We start from the raw sequence: 13,843 nt of genomic DNA on the forward strand, positions 1-13,843 counted from the left end.
ATTAAAATAGAAAACTGTTATTTTAAATTGCAGAGACTTCTTTAAAAAAAAGATTAAAACAATTTTTTTTCTCCAGGCTCAAAGTCAAATCTGTGAGCCATTATAGCAGCATGGCTGTAAATCACATTTCAATAGCGAACAAACCTGCCTTCCGCAGCGCTAGAGTTCTGCAGCACGGGTGCGAGCCGGCGTGGAGACGTCCTCGCTGAGAGTCTGACGCATCAAACTACAAGAGAGTCTCTGCTCAGAAGAGTGCTCTGTTCAAAGAGAGGACAGAAGAGTGAGCAGAAGCAGCCAGTTTGAGTAGATTAGTCTCGTCTAGCGGTGAGAGCAGCAGGTGAAGCGCTGTCAGTGATTATTCTGGAATTATTAGGACCAGACATGTATGTTACATTGTAATGAAATATCACACAAAAATTACAATGAAACAAAGTCAAACCCTGAAAAGCTGCCCGATTCTCCAAACTGCACTCGATAAGATTTCCACCTGTATTTATTAGTTCTGTCAAATGAATAATCGCGATTAATCACATCCAAGTTTTTGCTTATATAATATATGTGTGCGTTGTACATTTATTATGTATATATAAATACAAACACATGCATGTATATATTTCAGAAAAATATGTCATGTATTAAATATATTTATTTATAATAAAATTCTCTGAATATAAATATACACTTTTTAATTTTTTTATTTATATTTACATAAATAAAAGTATTTATATATACATAATAAATATACACAGTACACACACATATATTATGCAAAACAAAAACATTTATTTTGGATGCGATTAATCGATTAATCGTTTGACAGCACGAGTATTTATGCACACAACTGGAGCGCTTTCTGTTTCGCTTCTGTGGTGTCTCTGGTGAGAGTCTACAGTAGTGTTTTATAGTTAGAGCTAATGTAATGATTGTTAAACTCAGTTAAGCGCTACAGCAGCATCTGTGTTTGTAAAAGCAGTGGAAGTCTGTGGGCGATAAGTGCATATCAAAAGACGAATTATTTTCTGCAGCGATCGACGCACTGAACTCCCACCGACCCCGAAACTATCCACAGAGCATCTGCAGCAAATACTCCGGTGTCTTTCATAATGTTTGCTTTCTGCTACACACATTTGTTCAATCTTGTCCTTTTTAAGTTTCTTTTTCTAGACTCCTAACATTTTTGGGACCGTTTCTACGGTCAATACGGTTAGTTGTGTTAGAGCCTATACACGGTTTAAGCTGTGATCCAAATACAATCTGGGGAGGAATCAAGCAGCAGGCAGGCAGAGTTGATTTAATGACATTCTTGTTACCTGTGCACAGCTTATTTTCTGTTGTCAAATCGAGGTACAAATCGAACCGTGATTGAAAGGCCTAGGTCAGAATCAGTGTGCTTTGTTCATCAAAAAATGTCTACAAAAGATATGAACGAAATAAATGGTAAGGATGATGACTTGCAAGAGGAAATCTTATAGAGTGCTTCTCTGGATTCTCTCTTGTACTGGACTGTTTTCAAAGCATCCTTCATATTTGAGGTCTCTTTTTGAAATAACTCCAATAATGTTGCCAGTTGTGTTGGAGGGTTTCAGGACTACATTCTTCAGATATCTGGAGACTTTTTTCAAAGGCATTTCTACAGCCTTGCTTTGGTTGAAGAGGATTCATTCTGTGGACCTTTGGTACTTTTCTTTCACTGCACCAATGCATCCATTTACATGTAAAACCAACTCAGGTCCACAGTGCTGTGAGGGATTTATTCCCCTCTCAGTGGAGCAGCAAAGTCACAAAGAGTCTACAGATAACTCACCACTTTCTGAGGGCGGTTCTGCTCCTCCGGCCTGGGACCGGAGCGTGTGTATCTGAATGGCTGTTGTCCAGACTCGGCTCCGCGGGAACGTTCCAGCTCCTTCTCTGTGTACGGCGGCAGAGATTCATTGTCCTCTGCTGTCCGCTGCCGAGGGGACTGGTTGCTGGGAGTCCTGCTGTGGAAACGCTCACTACTGTCTTTGGAAGGCATGTCCGAGTCGTCTTCGGTCGGCCCTGCTTTTGAAGCGCTGCTCTTCACAGCTTTAGCTTTACGTTCCAATAAACTGTTGAGAAGGGCATGGTCATAGTCTGGCCGGCGATCTCTTCCACTCTGATCCCGCTCTCGTGGATCCCGCTGGGCTTGACCGTTGTCCCAAGTGTCCCGCTTTTTTCCAGGTAAGGGCGGAGGGCTGGGGGGACGTCTCGCTGGACTGGACTTGGAACAATAAAACGGGTAACGATCCCGTTCTCGCTCTCGTTCTCGCTCTCGTTCTCTGTAGTCGTCCTCCCTGTTTCCGATGTCACAGTGATGTCCTTGCTGTATATACGCCATCGCAAACTCCTCCAGCTCATCCACAGATCCAGTCCGTCCTCGTTCCAGGAAAGCCTTCCTCTGCAGGAGCTCCGAGCGAGGGTTCCACCTGTTGGGGGTAATGCATTACAAGTAACGCGAGTTAGGTAATCAGATTACTTTTTTTAAGTAACTAGTATAGTAACACATTACTTTTTAATTTAGAAGGATAACTCTGAGTTACTTTTTCAAATAAGTAACAGCAGTTACTTTGTTTCCATGTATTGAGTGACAGCTCTGGTGTTGCCATGGTGACAGAGATCAGGAGTAAGTGCAGAGTGTTGTGTGTGAACATGATCTTACTGTAGTTCTAGACTAAATATGAACGTTTACTCATCTCACTGCACAAAAACACATTCAGTGTTCCTCACAATCAATAAAAACAGTCAAATGCAAACTAAGAATATGACACAACCTGTAATAATTAAATGTGTAAACACAAATATAATTTATGTATTTATTCCCATTTTATTAACCAATGTCTTTGCTACTGAATGTCTTTGCTTACTGACTAAGCAAAAATGACACATTTCTGTTTTATATTTGTTATTGCTGAATAGTGTTGAACTTTCTTCTCCTGCGTTATATTTTTCATGTGATTCATTTGAGCAGCGCCCTCTACTGTACAGACGTGAATTTACATTTTCCTTCAGCCTGAGGTGTATTCATTTCACTTCTGTTGTGAAAAGGGCTTTTATATTTGTAAAAAAAACTTTTTTTTATTAAAAACAAGCAAGCCCTGCCCAGATTTAAAAAGTAACTCAAAAGTAACGTAATATTACTTTCCATAAAAAGTAACTAAGTAACGTAATTAGTTACTTTTTTAGGAAGTAGCGCAATATTGTAATGCATTAATTTTAAAAGTAACTGTGATCTGCTCGTTGTGTAGTAAGAACAAGGCTCTACTACATCTCGACCGTCTGTTACCTGGGGCCTTCATCCGCCACACGATTTCTGTGCTGTGGCTGTCGTGTGTATCGTCCCTCGTGAACGGGAGATAAATCTGTGGCCCGGAGGTCAGCGGGGTCATCAAGATCAGGAATGGCTGGTAGAGCCTTCTTCTGGACTTGTCGATAGGGTTGGCGGAAGTCGGTTTCTACATCATGTAACGAACTCAGCTCGGACATACTGCAGGCTGCAAATGAACAGAAATCAGCACAGACTTCTCTGACAGCTTAGGTCTTCAGCCCTGCTCCTGGCAACCCTCTCAGTTCTATTTCCAGCCTGCGATTTTTTAAATGATCCTGAAGACCTTGATTTGCTGGTTCAGGTGTGTTTTATTAGGACCGTGGGTCCCCAGGACCAGGGATGAAGTCCTATACATTAGAAAGTTTGACCTTAATTGTTCTGCTCTCGTAAGTCTTGTGATCATGAATACAACACTTATATCAGGAACACTAAGCAGAATTTAGAGCACTGCAAGAAAAGCCTGATGAACATGAAAAAAGTGAAGTACAAGGTGCTTTAGAGCAGTGGTTTTCACAACGCTTGGGGGGGGGTCGCCTGGATGATTTAAAGAAAATGAACATATGTATGTAACAAAGTTCAAGACTCAACAAACAACAAAATGAGAGTAAGCATCAGTTGCCTCACGGCAGATTCTCTCTGTGTTTGCGCTCTAAAGATCTACAAAGGTTTCTTATTACAATGTGTTTTATAGCGTTGAGCAGTGCAGCCAATCATAAAAATATATCTGTTGATTTCTTGAACACAACGTCTCATCAGAGGTGTTTCATATAATCAAAACGTCATTGTTCAGTCCTGAATTATTCAAGCTATTCCTCTCATTATAACAGTGTAGACCCCATCAGAATTTGAATGTTTTCCATGCTGGAAACACACTGACAAGTTTTGGGAGTCACATCCACATATGAAAGGGAGATTCCCTATCAAAATCGCAATGATTGACATAGTGTTAATCATAACAATGGACTGGATAAAATATGATATGTCAAAATAGATACGCGTGACAGCTAAAGAACCCTTGCTAACTTCAGAAGCACCTACACTGATTTGATTCTGGAACAGAGAGCATCCTTCAGGAGTCCTCCGTGGGACTCGAGACCGGAGTGTGGTGCAGTTATCACACATCAACACAGGGCTCTTAAAGAGTTTGAAAACCGCTGCTTTAGAGAACACAGAGGAGCTCAGAGGAAAAGGAAGAGTCAAGCATGCTGCTCTTACACAGGAAAACAGAGAAGCGGAGTGTGTGGATTGGATCATGCAGTGGTCAAGCATCTGAACGGTGTTTGTCTTACAGTTTGGACTGCTGCTAAGTGTCTGTGATGGGTTAAACTGAGCGAGCTGCTTCTCCACGAACTGCAGCACCTTCAGAGAGCTCTGAACTGACGCAGGCTGCAGATGGAAACCACTCCGCACTAAAGGAGACACACCACGTGTGTTTTTAGTCATTCAGGTCATTCTAAAATAATCCAGTACTCAGGTAGAATACATTTTCCACACTCGAATCCACACTGGATGAAGCATTTCAGTGTGAACGTTAGGAGACTGTGCAAACAACACTGCTTGCAATACACAGTCATTACATGAAATATATATATATACACCTGCTCTTTGTGAAAGAATATGTGACTAATATTGGATGTTAAATCATATTATTTCAGGGGTTGATATGTTAATATAATCCTTGGACAGAGGTGAAAGTGAACAGATCTGGTTTGTAGTCCATAACAGAGGCTTGAGCTCGTGACTCGATCTGAGCTCCAAGAACCCTGTGGATTTACCCAAAGGAGCGGGGAGGAGCAGGAATGCAGGAAGGCTTCACTTGGCCTGTATGTGTTTAATACGACACACCGGGGCACATTTGTGCTCAAGTGCAATCTCAATTTTTTCTGACATAATGTTAAATATAAAGTCAGAGCCACATACATTTGCAAAAGAATAAAGTTTTGTAAAGGAAAATGACTGCATTGAGAAAAAATAATTGTTGTTTTTTTTTGATAATAATAATGAATTGTTGAAGAAGATGATGTATTGTTGTGAGAAAAAAAAGTTTTGCAAAAGAAAATAAACCTTTGCAGTACTTCAATTCTTTTGTAAGTATATGTGGCACTGATTTGACTCCATAGTAAACTATCTAAACTACTTATCGGTCTGTGTGCAGATTTATTACCTTCACTTCAAACTCATTTTAAGTTCTTAAAAAATACTCTGAAATACTGCAGTGGTAAATCAATTGGATAATGTGCCAGTAAATCACGTTGTGGTTTTGGAGCATCTAATAGTGTTCAGCAGCTCAGTAATCACCAGGTTTACTCTAGTTTTACCACAGTACACTCACCTGAGCCGCTGTTCTCCAGTGATGGTGCAGTGGACAGGTTCGGAGGGCGGTCAATGAGCGAGGGCGGAGCGATGGGCACCATGGTGTGCATCCCAGGTATGTAGTATGGAGGGAGCATGGGCACAGGTGTGGGCGGAGTTGACTTGATCCCTTTTCCTGCTTCATACACTGTTTAAGAGATACAGAATCAGACTACGGGCGCACGTCGGTGGCATGATTGATGTGTTTGCGGGACTCACGGTGCCGAGGGCAGCAGCAGGTGTCTGGGCAGCAGCAGCACCTCACGTAACAGCAGCAAGAATGAGGACAGCACTGACACCAGCAAACACCCACCAGCAGAATGACCAGGAGACTGCCCACGACCACAGCGCTCACAAACACCCACTCTACAGAGAGAACACGGTCAGCGCCAGCGCAGAGACACACACACACACACACTCTTTCTCTCTCACTCTCACACACACTCTCACTCTCTCTCTCTCTCACACACAAACACACACACACACACACACTCTTTCTCTCTCACTCCAAAAACACACACACTTACACAATCTTTCTCTCTCACTCTCACACACACTCTCACTCTCTCTCTCTCTCACACACAATCACACACACTCACTCACACACTCACACACAAACACACACACACACACACACTCTTTCTCTCTCACTCCAAAAACACACACACTCACACAATCTTTCTCTCTCACTCTCTCTCACACACACACACACACACACAAGAGATGTCTGTACAAAGACGTGAACGAGCGGTTTAAACCAAACGCATCAAAGCGAGTGTTCTTTCACTTCATATGTCCTGACGACAGACTCATATCTATTTACTGTTCATCTCTATTTGCTTCTGACGCTACGTGACGCTCACATTCAGCGTGATCAAGCGACTGAGTGCCAGTGGGCGGGGCCTATGCTGAGAAGAAGACTATTCATCGATATCTTGCTCTGGAGGCGTGTTTATGCAAATGTTTGTGCCCCTGTGAAAGACCTCTTTTGTGCCAAAAGATCAAGGCAAATTTGATGTCAAGACCCCTTTAACAGGAATTATAGTCATGGAATATGTGATTAAGCACTACATTACAACACTAAAAATACAACATGCGCTCAGAAGTGAGGGGAGGATCTCCACGAGGAATGTGTTCCACAAATACTCCAAATAAATCACTCAAGAAAGAATGTGATGAACACATTTTCAGCCCAAATGTTTCTGGTTTTCATGTGGAATTCATTCTTCATGATTTACTCAAAAAAGAATCTCAAATATGTTACATGCATTAAGAATTCAAATGAAAGTCCATCAAACGAATTAAAGCTTCATGTAAAATCACAAATCCAATTTTAAACATGAAACTACTCGCCATCATGTAAACTTCCTGCTAAGATAGCCCTCAGTGAACTAAACTCAAGACTGTTGTTAGTGAGAGAGTCTGAGATCAGATAGAGACAAACCGCACGCACAAACAAACAATCCATGGCTCTTTCTCAGGAAATGGTGCACTTTGAAAAGTTTACGGTTGAAGTACTAGAAGCGCTATTACTGCCATTGGGGGAAAAAAAAATCTAATTACTACAATCAAATATATCGAATAATATGACAGTATTTTTCATAAGAAGATCTTATCATTAGTAATTCATGGGACACAAACAACACCATTTCCACTTTGGTTTCCACACACACACACACACACACACACACACACACACACACACACACACACACACACACACACACACACACACACACACTGGGTTTGCATGCTTAATGGGGACTCTCCATAGGTGTAATGGTTTTCTACTGTACAAACTGTATCTTCTATCCTCTTACTCTAACCCTAACACAAAACTACAGGCATTTTTAGATTCTCAAAACCCTTCATTCTGTGATTAATTAGCTTGTTTCCTCATTATGGCCAAACACATACACGCGCACACACATTGTAAAGCTTAATGACATACAAACACTCAAATGGCTTGATGACAGATCTGTGAGTGAATGTTTTCAGCACACATTCATGAAAACAGCACATGAGCAACAACACATTCATGAATATTAAAGCACAAAACAGACTTCATATTTCTCAAAATGAACAAGTATAAACAATATTCTATTTCAATCCGTTACATAAAATGCAACATGAACCACTTTGCCACCGGCAGCACTGAGAATCTGCGAGATTCTTATAGAAACACCTTCATTTTGTGTTCCTGTGAAACAGTGATGAACGCTCTTCATCTAACAGATGGAACGGTGAATCAGCTGCCGTATTCACGGCTCGTTAGTAATCTCTCAACACTGATGATAGACTTCCTGTGTTTGGAGTCAAACCCACTCCACAGTCTCACACAGAAAACACACGACTGAACGTCAAACCCAACAACACCACACAGATTAGAAAACCTTCCTCTGTCGTGGTTAGGATCTATTCCTGATCCTTGCAATGAAGTAAAGCACTGCAGTCATTCAGATGTTATCACACGAGTTACAGTGTTACATCAGTTACAGTGATTGATCAGCGGGTTTGACTGGTGTTTGTTACTGTGATTACCAGGAAATGACATCACAGGGGAATTCAAGTGTTAGAGAGCAGGAAGTGAGGAGAAAACTGGTGCGTTTGAAAGCTCATACCTGGAACAATCTCCACATTAAACCCAGGCAGAAGATCATCGGCCAAACCAGTCTGACCTGAAGAGACAGACAGACAGACAGATGGAGGTGAAGCGGAGCGACAGCTGCTCGAGCAGAGAGAGATGCATCATGTGCTGCAGATGGAGAAGTGTTCATGCAGAGAGAGAGAAGATCTGCAGGAGTGTGCGTGAGCAGAGCCTGTTTAAAACATGAATGATTGTGCTGAAACAGATTCACGCAGACACTCATTTTTCACATTTCTACAGTCTGTGTGCTCCTCTGGTCTGTAGATGTGTCTCGTGTCTCCCCTGTTGAGAAACCAGCATCTGCTGGTTAAGTATGTTTGGAAGCATAGCTGCTGGTTTTAGCTGGTTTAAGGTGGTCATGTACTGGTCCTAAGCAACTGGCTCCTGATCAGGACCAGCTAAGAACCAGCTCTAACCAGCAGCCATGCTTCAAAACATACCTAACCAGCAGATGCTGTTTTTTTCAACAGGGTCGTGTCTTGTGTTTTCAGATGTTTTCTAGTCCAGCAGATGAATGCAGAACATCTGAATCACTTGATAAAGTTACAGCATCTCCTCAATGACACGCATGAGCTGAAGATCACTTAATATCTCAACTGTCTGTAAGAACTATAAGAATAGTGATGCTGGCCTTAACAAACACTACTAACTAAACAACTGATCAGTGCTGTCACAAAAACAAATTAACATTCAAACACACACACTTCTAGATGCTCATACGGAGGAATCAAATCAGTTCTGCTCAGTGCCTTCATTTGCATTCAGTCTGTAGAAACATCAAAGTCAAAGGCTTCCTCGTGTTTGATCCTCGTGAAAGAGTCACAGAACAATCACTGACACTGAACATACAGTAAGGCACGGCCAGACAAAGAATTCTTGTTCTCAAGGGAAGTTGAGTTTTGGTTTAGTTGTAACATGTGACTTCATTTTCTTCACCCTGGTAAAACTATTAATCCTTTAAAAATCCTAAATCCTTTCCTTCAGCTATAGCGGACTCAAAATATCTCGTGACTTTCCTCTCGACCTGTCAAAATTACAGTCAGTACTGTATTACTGCTTTCATCTGCACACTCTTCACTGTACCTTCACTGAACTCCTAGATGTTCGCTGAGCTTCTACTGTACTCTGAACACACAAACAGGAAAGCAGCTCCTGTGCCGCTCGGAGGCTTAAAGCACATTCCTTCTGGAATTCTGTCTGCTTCCGGGATCTGCACCGGAGCCCCCTGACTCTCACTGCATGGAATAACCAAAATATCATAATTTGTGCTCCACAGAAGAAAGAAAATCCTTCAGGTCTCATGCAGGTCATTCATCAGGACTAATATCTCACTGGTTTTAGATGTTCTTCGGTTGTGAAGTGTTGAGAATATGCATTATTTTGACAATTAAGCACATCTAAACTTAATATAAAAATAATTATTTATTGCATTACAAGCAGGATATTATTTACATGGTTTAGCATGTATCGCTGTACTTTATTTAATTGATGCAGTGTTCCGGTAATAACAATGAGAATTTTTTCAAATGACTGTATTGAGAAAGATGGAATATAAAGTGCGTGATGGTCATCAATAATGTCAACATCAGTCATCTTTTACTGCTGCTTTTCTTCACTGACGTCTCTCATTGTAATTCAGCTCACTTCTGAAAGAGCTCAGGGCAGTTCGGCTTCATTACGTCAGAAAAGATTGGGTCTGTAAGCAAATTACTGGGGCAAACTCCTGCCCTCGAAACGAAAGGGTAAATTACTCAAGCCCTGGCGTGTCCTTTCTTTATCTGACTCCTGTATGCATTCAGATCCGTACAATGAGTCTTTACCTCACACTGCACAGCTGGACGCAGAAAGCCTCACTGTTGCCATGGCAGCACATCCAGCACTAGATCATCCTGCTCTTTGTGTGGTCAGCTGGCACACACACACACACACACACACACACACACACACACACACACACACACACACACACACACACACACACACACACACACACTCCTAAACCTACCCCTTACAGAAAACCTGTTTGCATTTTTACTTTTGCATTTTTACTTTCAGATAAACATAATTTACTATTTTTAATTATTTTTTTCCCCTTGTGGGAACCGCAGTCCGCAATGTCAAAAAATTCCGGTTTTATGCTGCCAATTAAGATTTGTAAATATTCTGCTTGGAAACATGCTGAAGAACCTGAATACCTGAACGCTGTTTATTTATTATCAATTTATTTTATACAATTTAGTTTGACCTCCTAAGGTGGATGAACAACATGAGCTGAATGTTCAACATGCTACGACACTATTACATGCGTGACAATATCTTCTAACATGGACTGATCTCTGTGATCCACACTCAGCTGAGCCTCTCCAGCTTCTGAACATCTAAGCATCTGCTCTGAAAAGAGAAAAACCCACACAGAACAGTGAATGGACGGGTCACAACCGGCATAAATCATGACTGCGTTTCAGTTCTTCAGACGGTCAGACAGACCTTTTCAAGTCTCTCTATATTTCACAGTCTCAGAGACAGCGCTGTGTGCAGATCGCTCTCGTTCCCACGACACAACAGAGTCATTAGAGTGAAGCTCAGAGACACTTTAGATAGATATCAAAACCATTTTCAGATTTTCAGGAGCATTTTATGATCAAGACTGTCAAACATAATGAAATTCTTATTCTTACTAATACTGCTGATCTCTAACCGGTGACATACACGAATGCAACAATTAAACATCATAGAATTTACATTTCACCATCAGCGATTGATGAAAAGCAAACAAAGTCTGACCGTGATTCTAAACATGTCTGTCTGCATGCGTGATTTTAAACAGCACAAACCCTACTAACAATTTCACTGGTCACCAGTCAGGAAATGTTCAGGATGCTACACTAAAGTTAGAGTTTGATTAGGGTTAGTATTTGATTCACTGTTGTGTAAACTATCAGCAGGGTCTACATGGGCTACAGGACAGGGTTACATTTAACTGGTTTAGGGAGAAAATCCCAGTGTCTGGTCACTCATTTCCTGTTGTAAGTGTGTGTTTCCTGTGAGTGTTGTGCTCACCCAACACCAGCAGCTCCACATGCGCTTCATTCTGTCCCTCCAGATCATCAGAGATCACCACTTTACAGTAGTAAACACCACTGTCACCCCACTGCAGCTCACCGATGCGCAGGTCTGCCTCTGACAGACAGACAGACAGACAGACAGACAGAGAGACAGAGACACACACACACACACACACACACACACATATAGAGACAGAGAGACAGACAGACAGACAGACAGAGAGACCGAGACACACACACACATATAGAGACAGAGAGACAGACCGACAGAGACAGACAGACAGACAGAGATAGACAGAGACCCCCCCCACACACACATATAGAGACAGAGACAAACACAAACAGAGACAGACAAACACACTCACACACACACACACATAGAGACAGAGACAAACACAAACAGAGAAATACACACACACACACACATATAGAGACAGAGACAAACACAAACAGAGAAATACACACACACACACACACATATTGACAGAGACATACAGACAGACAAAGACAGACAGAGACAGACACACACACAGAGACAGACAGACAGACAAACACAAACAGACAAAGAGACAGAGACAGACACCCCCCCCACACACACATACAAACACAGTCAGACACAGAAACAGACAGACAGAGAGACAGACACACACACACACACACACACACACACACACACACACACGTATAGAGACAGAGAGAGAGAGACAGAGACACACAGACAAAGACAGACAGACAAAGAGAGACAGAGACACACTCACACACACACACACAGAGACAGACAGACAGACATGCAGAGAGAGAAAGACAAACACACACACACACACACACACACACACACACACACACACACCCACACAGAGATACAAACACAGTCAGACACAGAAACAGACAGACAGAGAGACAGACAGATTGGTCAATCCAAAGTTAAAGACAAACACTTCATATGTTCACAAAAGACAGTTGTAAATAAAATAACTGATCTTAACTGTAAAATTATATCCAATAACTAGATAAAAAAGTTTGTCAAGACAAACTTTAAGTTGGCTTGAGAAAGACTGAACAGAAAGTTTGAAAAGTTTAGAAAGTTTGAAAAGTTTAAAAAGTTTGAAAAGTTTGAAAAGTTTGAAAAGTTTAATAAAGCAAGTGATTAGCATATTGCTAGCATGATAAGCTAGTTACTAGCATGTCATTAGCATGATTAGCAAAGTTACGAGCATATTTATCGCATGATAAGCTAGTTCCTAGCATGTTGCTAGCATGATTAGCAAGTGACTAGTATGTTTCTAGCATGATTAGTAAATGACTAGCATGTCACTAGCATGTTTCTAGCATGATTAGCAAGTTACTAGCATGTCTCTAGCATGATTAGCAAGTTACTAGCATGTCGCTAGCATGATTAGCGAGTGACTAGCATGTCGCTAGCAGGTTTCTAGCATGATCAGCATGTGACTAGCATGTTTCTAGCATGATTAACATGTTACTAGCATGTCGCTAGCATGTTTCTAGCATGATTAGCGAGTGACTAGCATTTCGCTAACATGATTAGCATGTTACTAGCATGATTAGCAAGTGACTAGCATGTCGCTAGCATAATTAGCAAGTTACTAGCATGTCGCTAGCATGTTTCTAACATGATTAGCATGTTATTAGCATGTTCCTAGCATGATTAGCAAGTTACTAACATGTTGCTAGCATGTTCCTAGCATGATTAGCATGTTAATAGCATGTTGCTAGCATGTTTCTAGCATGATTAGCTAGTGACTAGCATGTCGCTAGCGTGATTAGCAAGTTACTAGCATGTCGCTTGCATGTTTCTAGCATGATTAGCATGTGACTAGCATGACGCTAGCATGTTTCTAGCATAATTAGCAAGTCACTAGCATGTTGTTAGCATTATTTGCAAGTTACTAGCATGTCGCTAGCATGTTTCTAGCATGATTAGCATGTGACTAGCATGTTTCTAGCATGATTAACATGTTACTAGCATGTCGCTAGCATGATTAGCATGTGACTAGCATGTAGTTAGCATGTTTCTAGCATGATTAGCATGTTACTAGCATGTCACTAGCATGTTTCTAGAATGATTAGCATGTTACTAGCATGTTTCTAGCATTATTAGCAAGTTACTAGCATGTCGCTAGCATTATTAGCATTTTACTAGCATGTCGCTAGCATTATTAGCAAGTTACTAGCATGTTTCTAGCATGATTAGCAAGTGACTAGCATGTTTCTAGCATGCTTAGCAAGTTACTAGCATGTCACTAGCATGTTTCTAGCATGATAAGCGAGTGACTAGCATTTCGCTAGCATGTTTCTAGCATGATTAGCAAGTTACAAGCATGTCGCTAGCATGATTAGCATGTTTCTAGCATGTACACCTCCGATTTCTTTCTCAGTTGTTTACATTCATTAAAACATTACCAACTGCGTTTATTG

General features: G+C 41.2%; 1 protein-coding gene across 3 annotated transcripts in view; it reads right to left on the minus strand.

Moving 5' to 3' along the window:
* LOC109109090 (immunoglobulin-like domain-containing receptor 2) overlaps positions 1 to 13,843 on the minus strand; it is a 21,522-nt gene continuing 7,679 nt past the window's right edge. The window contains exons 3-10 of one of the 3 annotated variants that reach the window (XM_042717016.1): positions 11,403 to 11,522; positions 8,317 to 8,373; positions 5,915 to 6,061; positions 5,676 to 5,843; positions 4,633 to 4,752; positions 3,302 to 3,509; positions 1,805 to 2,444; positions 1 to 257 (exon numbers count right to left, since the gene is read on the minus strand). In XM_042717016.1, the coding sequence (XP_042572950.1) occupies positions 222 to 257; positions 1,805 to 2,444; positions 3,302 to 3,509; positions 4,633 to 4,752; positions 5,676 to 5,843; positions 5,915 to 6,061; positions 8,317 to 8,373; positions 11,403 to 11,522 (1,496 nt within the window). In that variant the 3' untranslated portion in view covers positions 1 to 221. The remainder of the gene's footprint in view (positions 258 to 1,804; positions 2,445 to 3,301; positions 3,510 to 4,632; positions 4,753 to 5,675; positions 5,844 to 5,914; positions 6,062 to 8,316; positions 8,374 to 11,402; positions 11,523 to 13,843) is intronic. The other 2 variants (XM_042717017.1, XM_042717018.1) reach the window with 2 other exon arrangements.

This window comes from Cyprinus carpio, chromosome B1 (assembly GCF_018340385.1).
Source record: "Cyprinus carpio isolate SPL01 chromosome B1, ASM1834038v1, whole genome shotgun sequence".
In the NCBI taxonomy this organism is placed as follows: domain Eukaryota; kingdom Metazoa; phylum Chordata; class Actinopteri; order Cypriniformes; family Cyprinidae; genus Cyprinus; species Cyprinus carpio.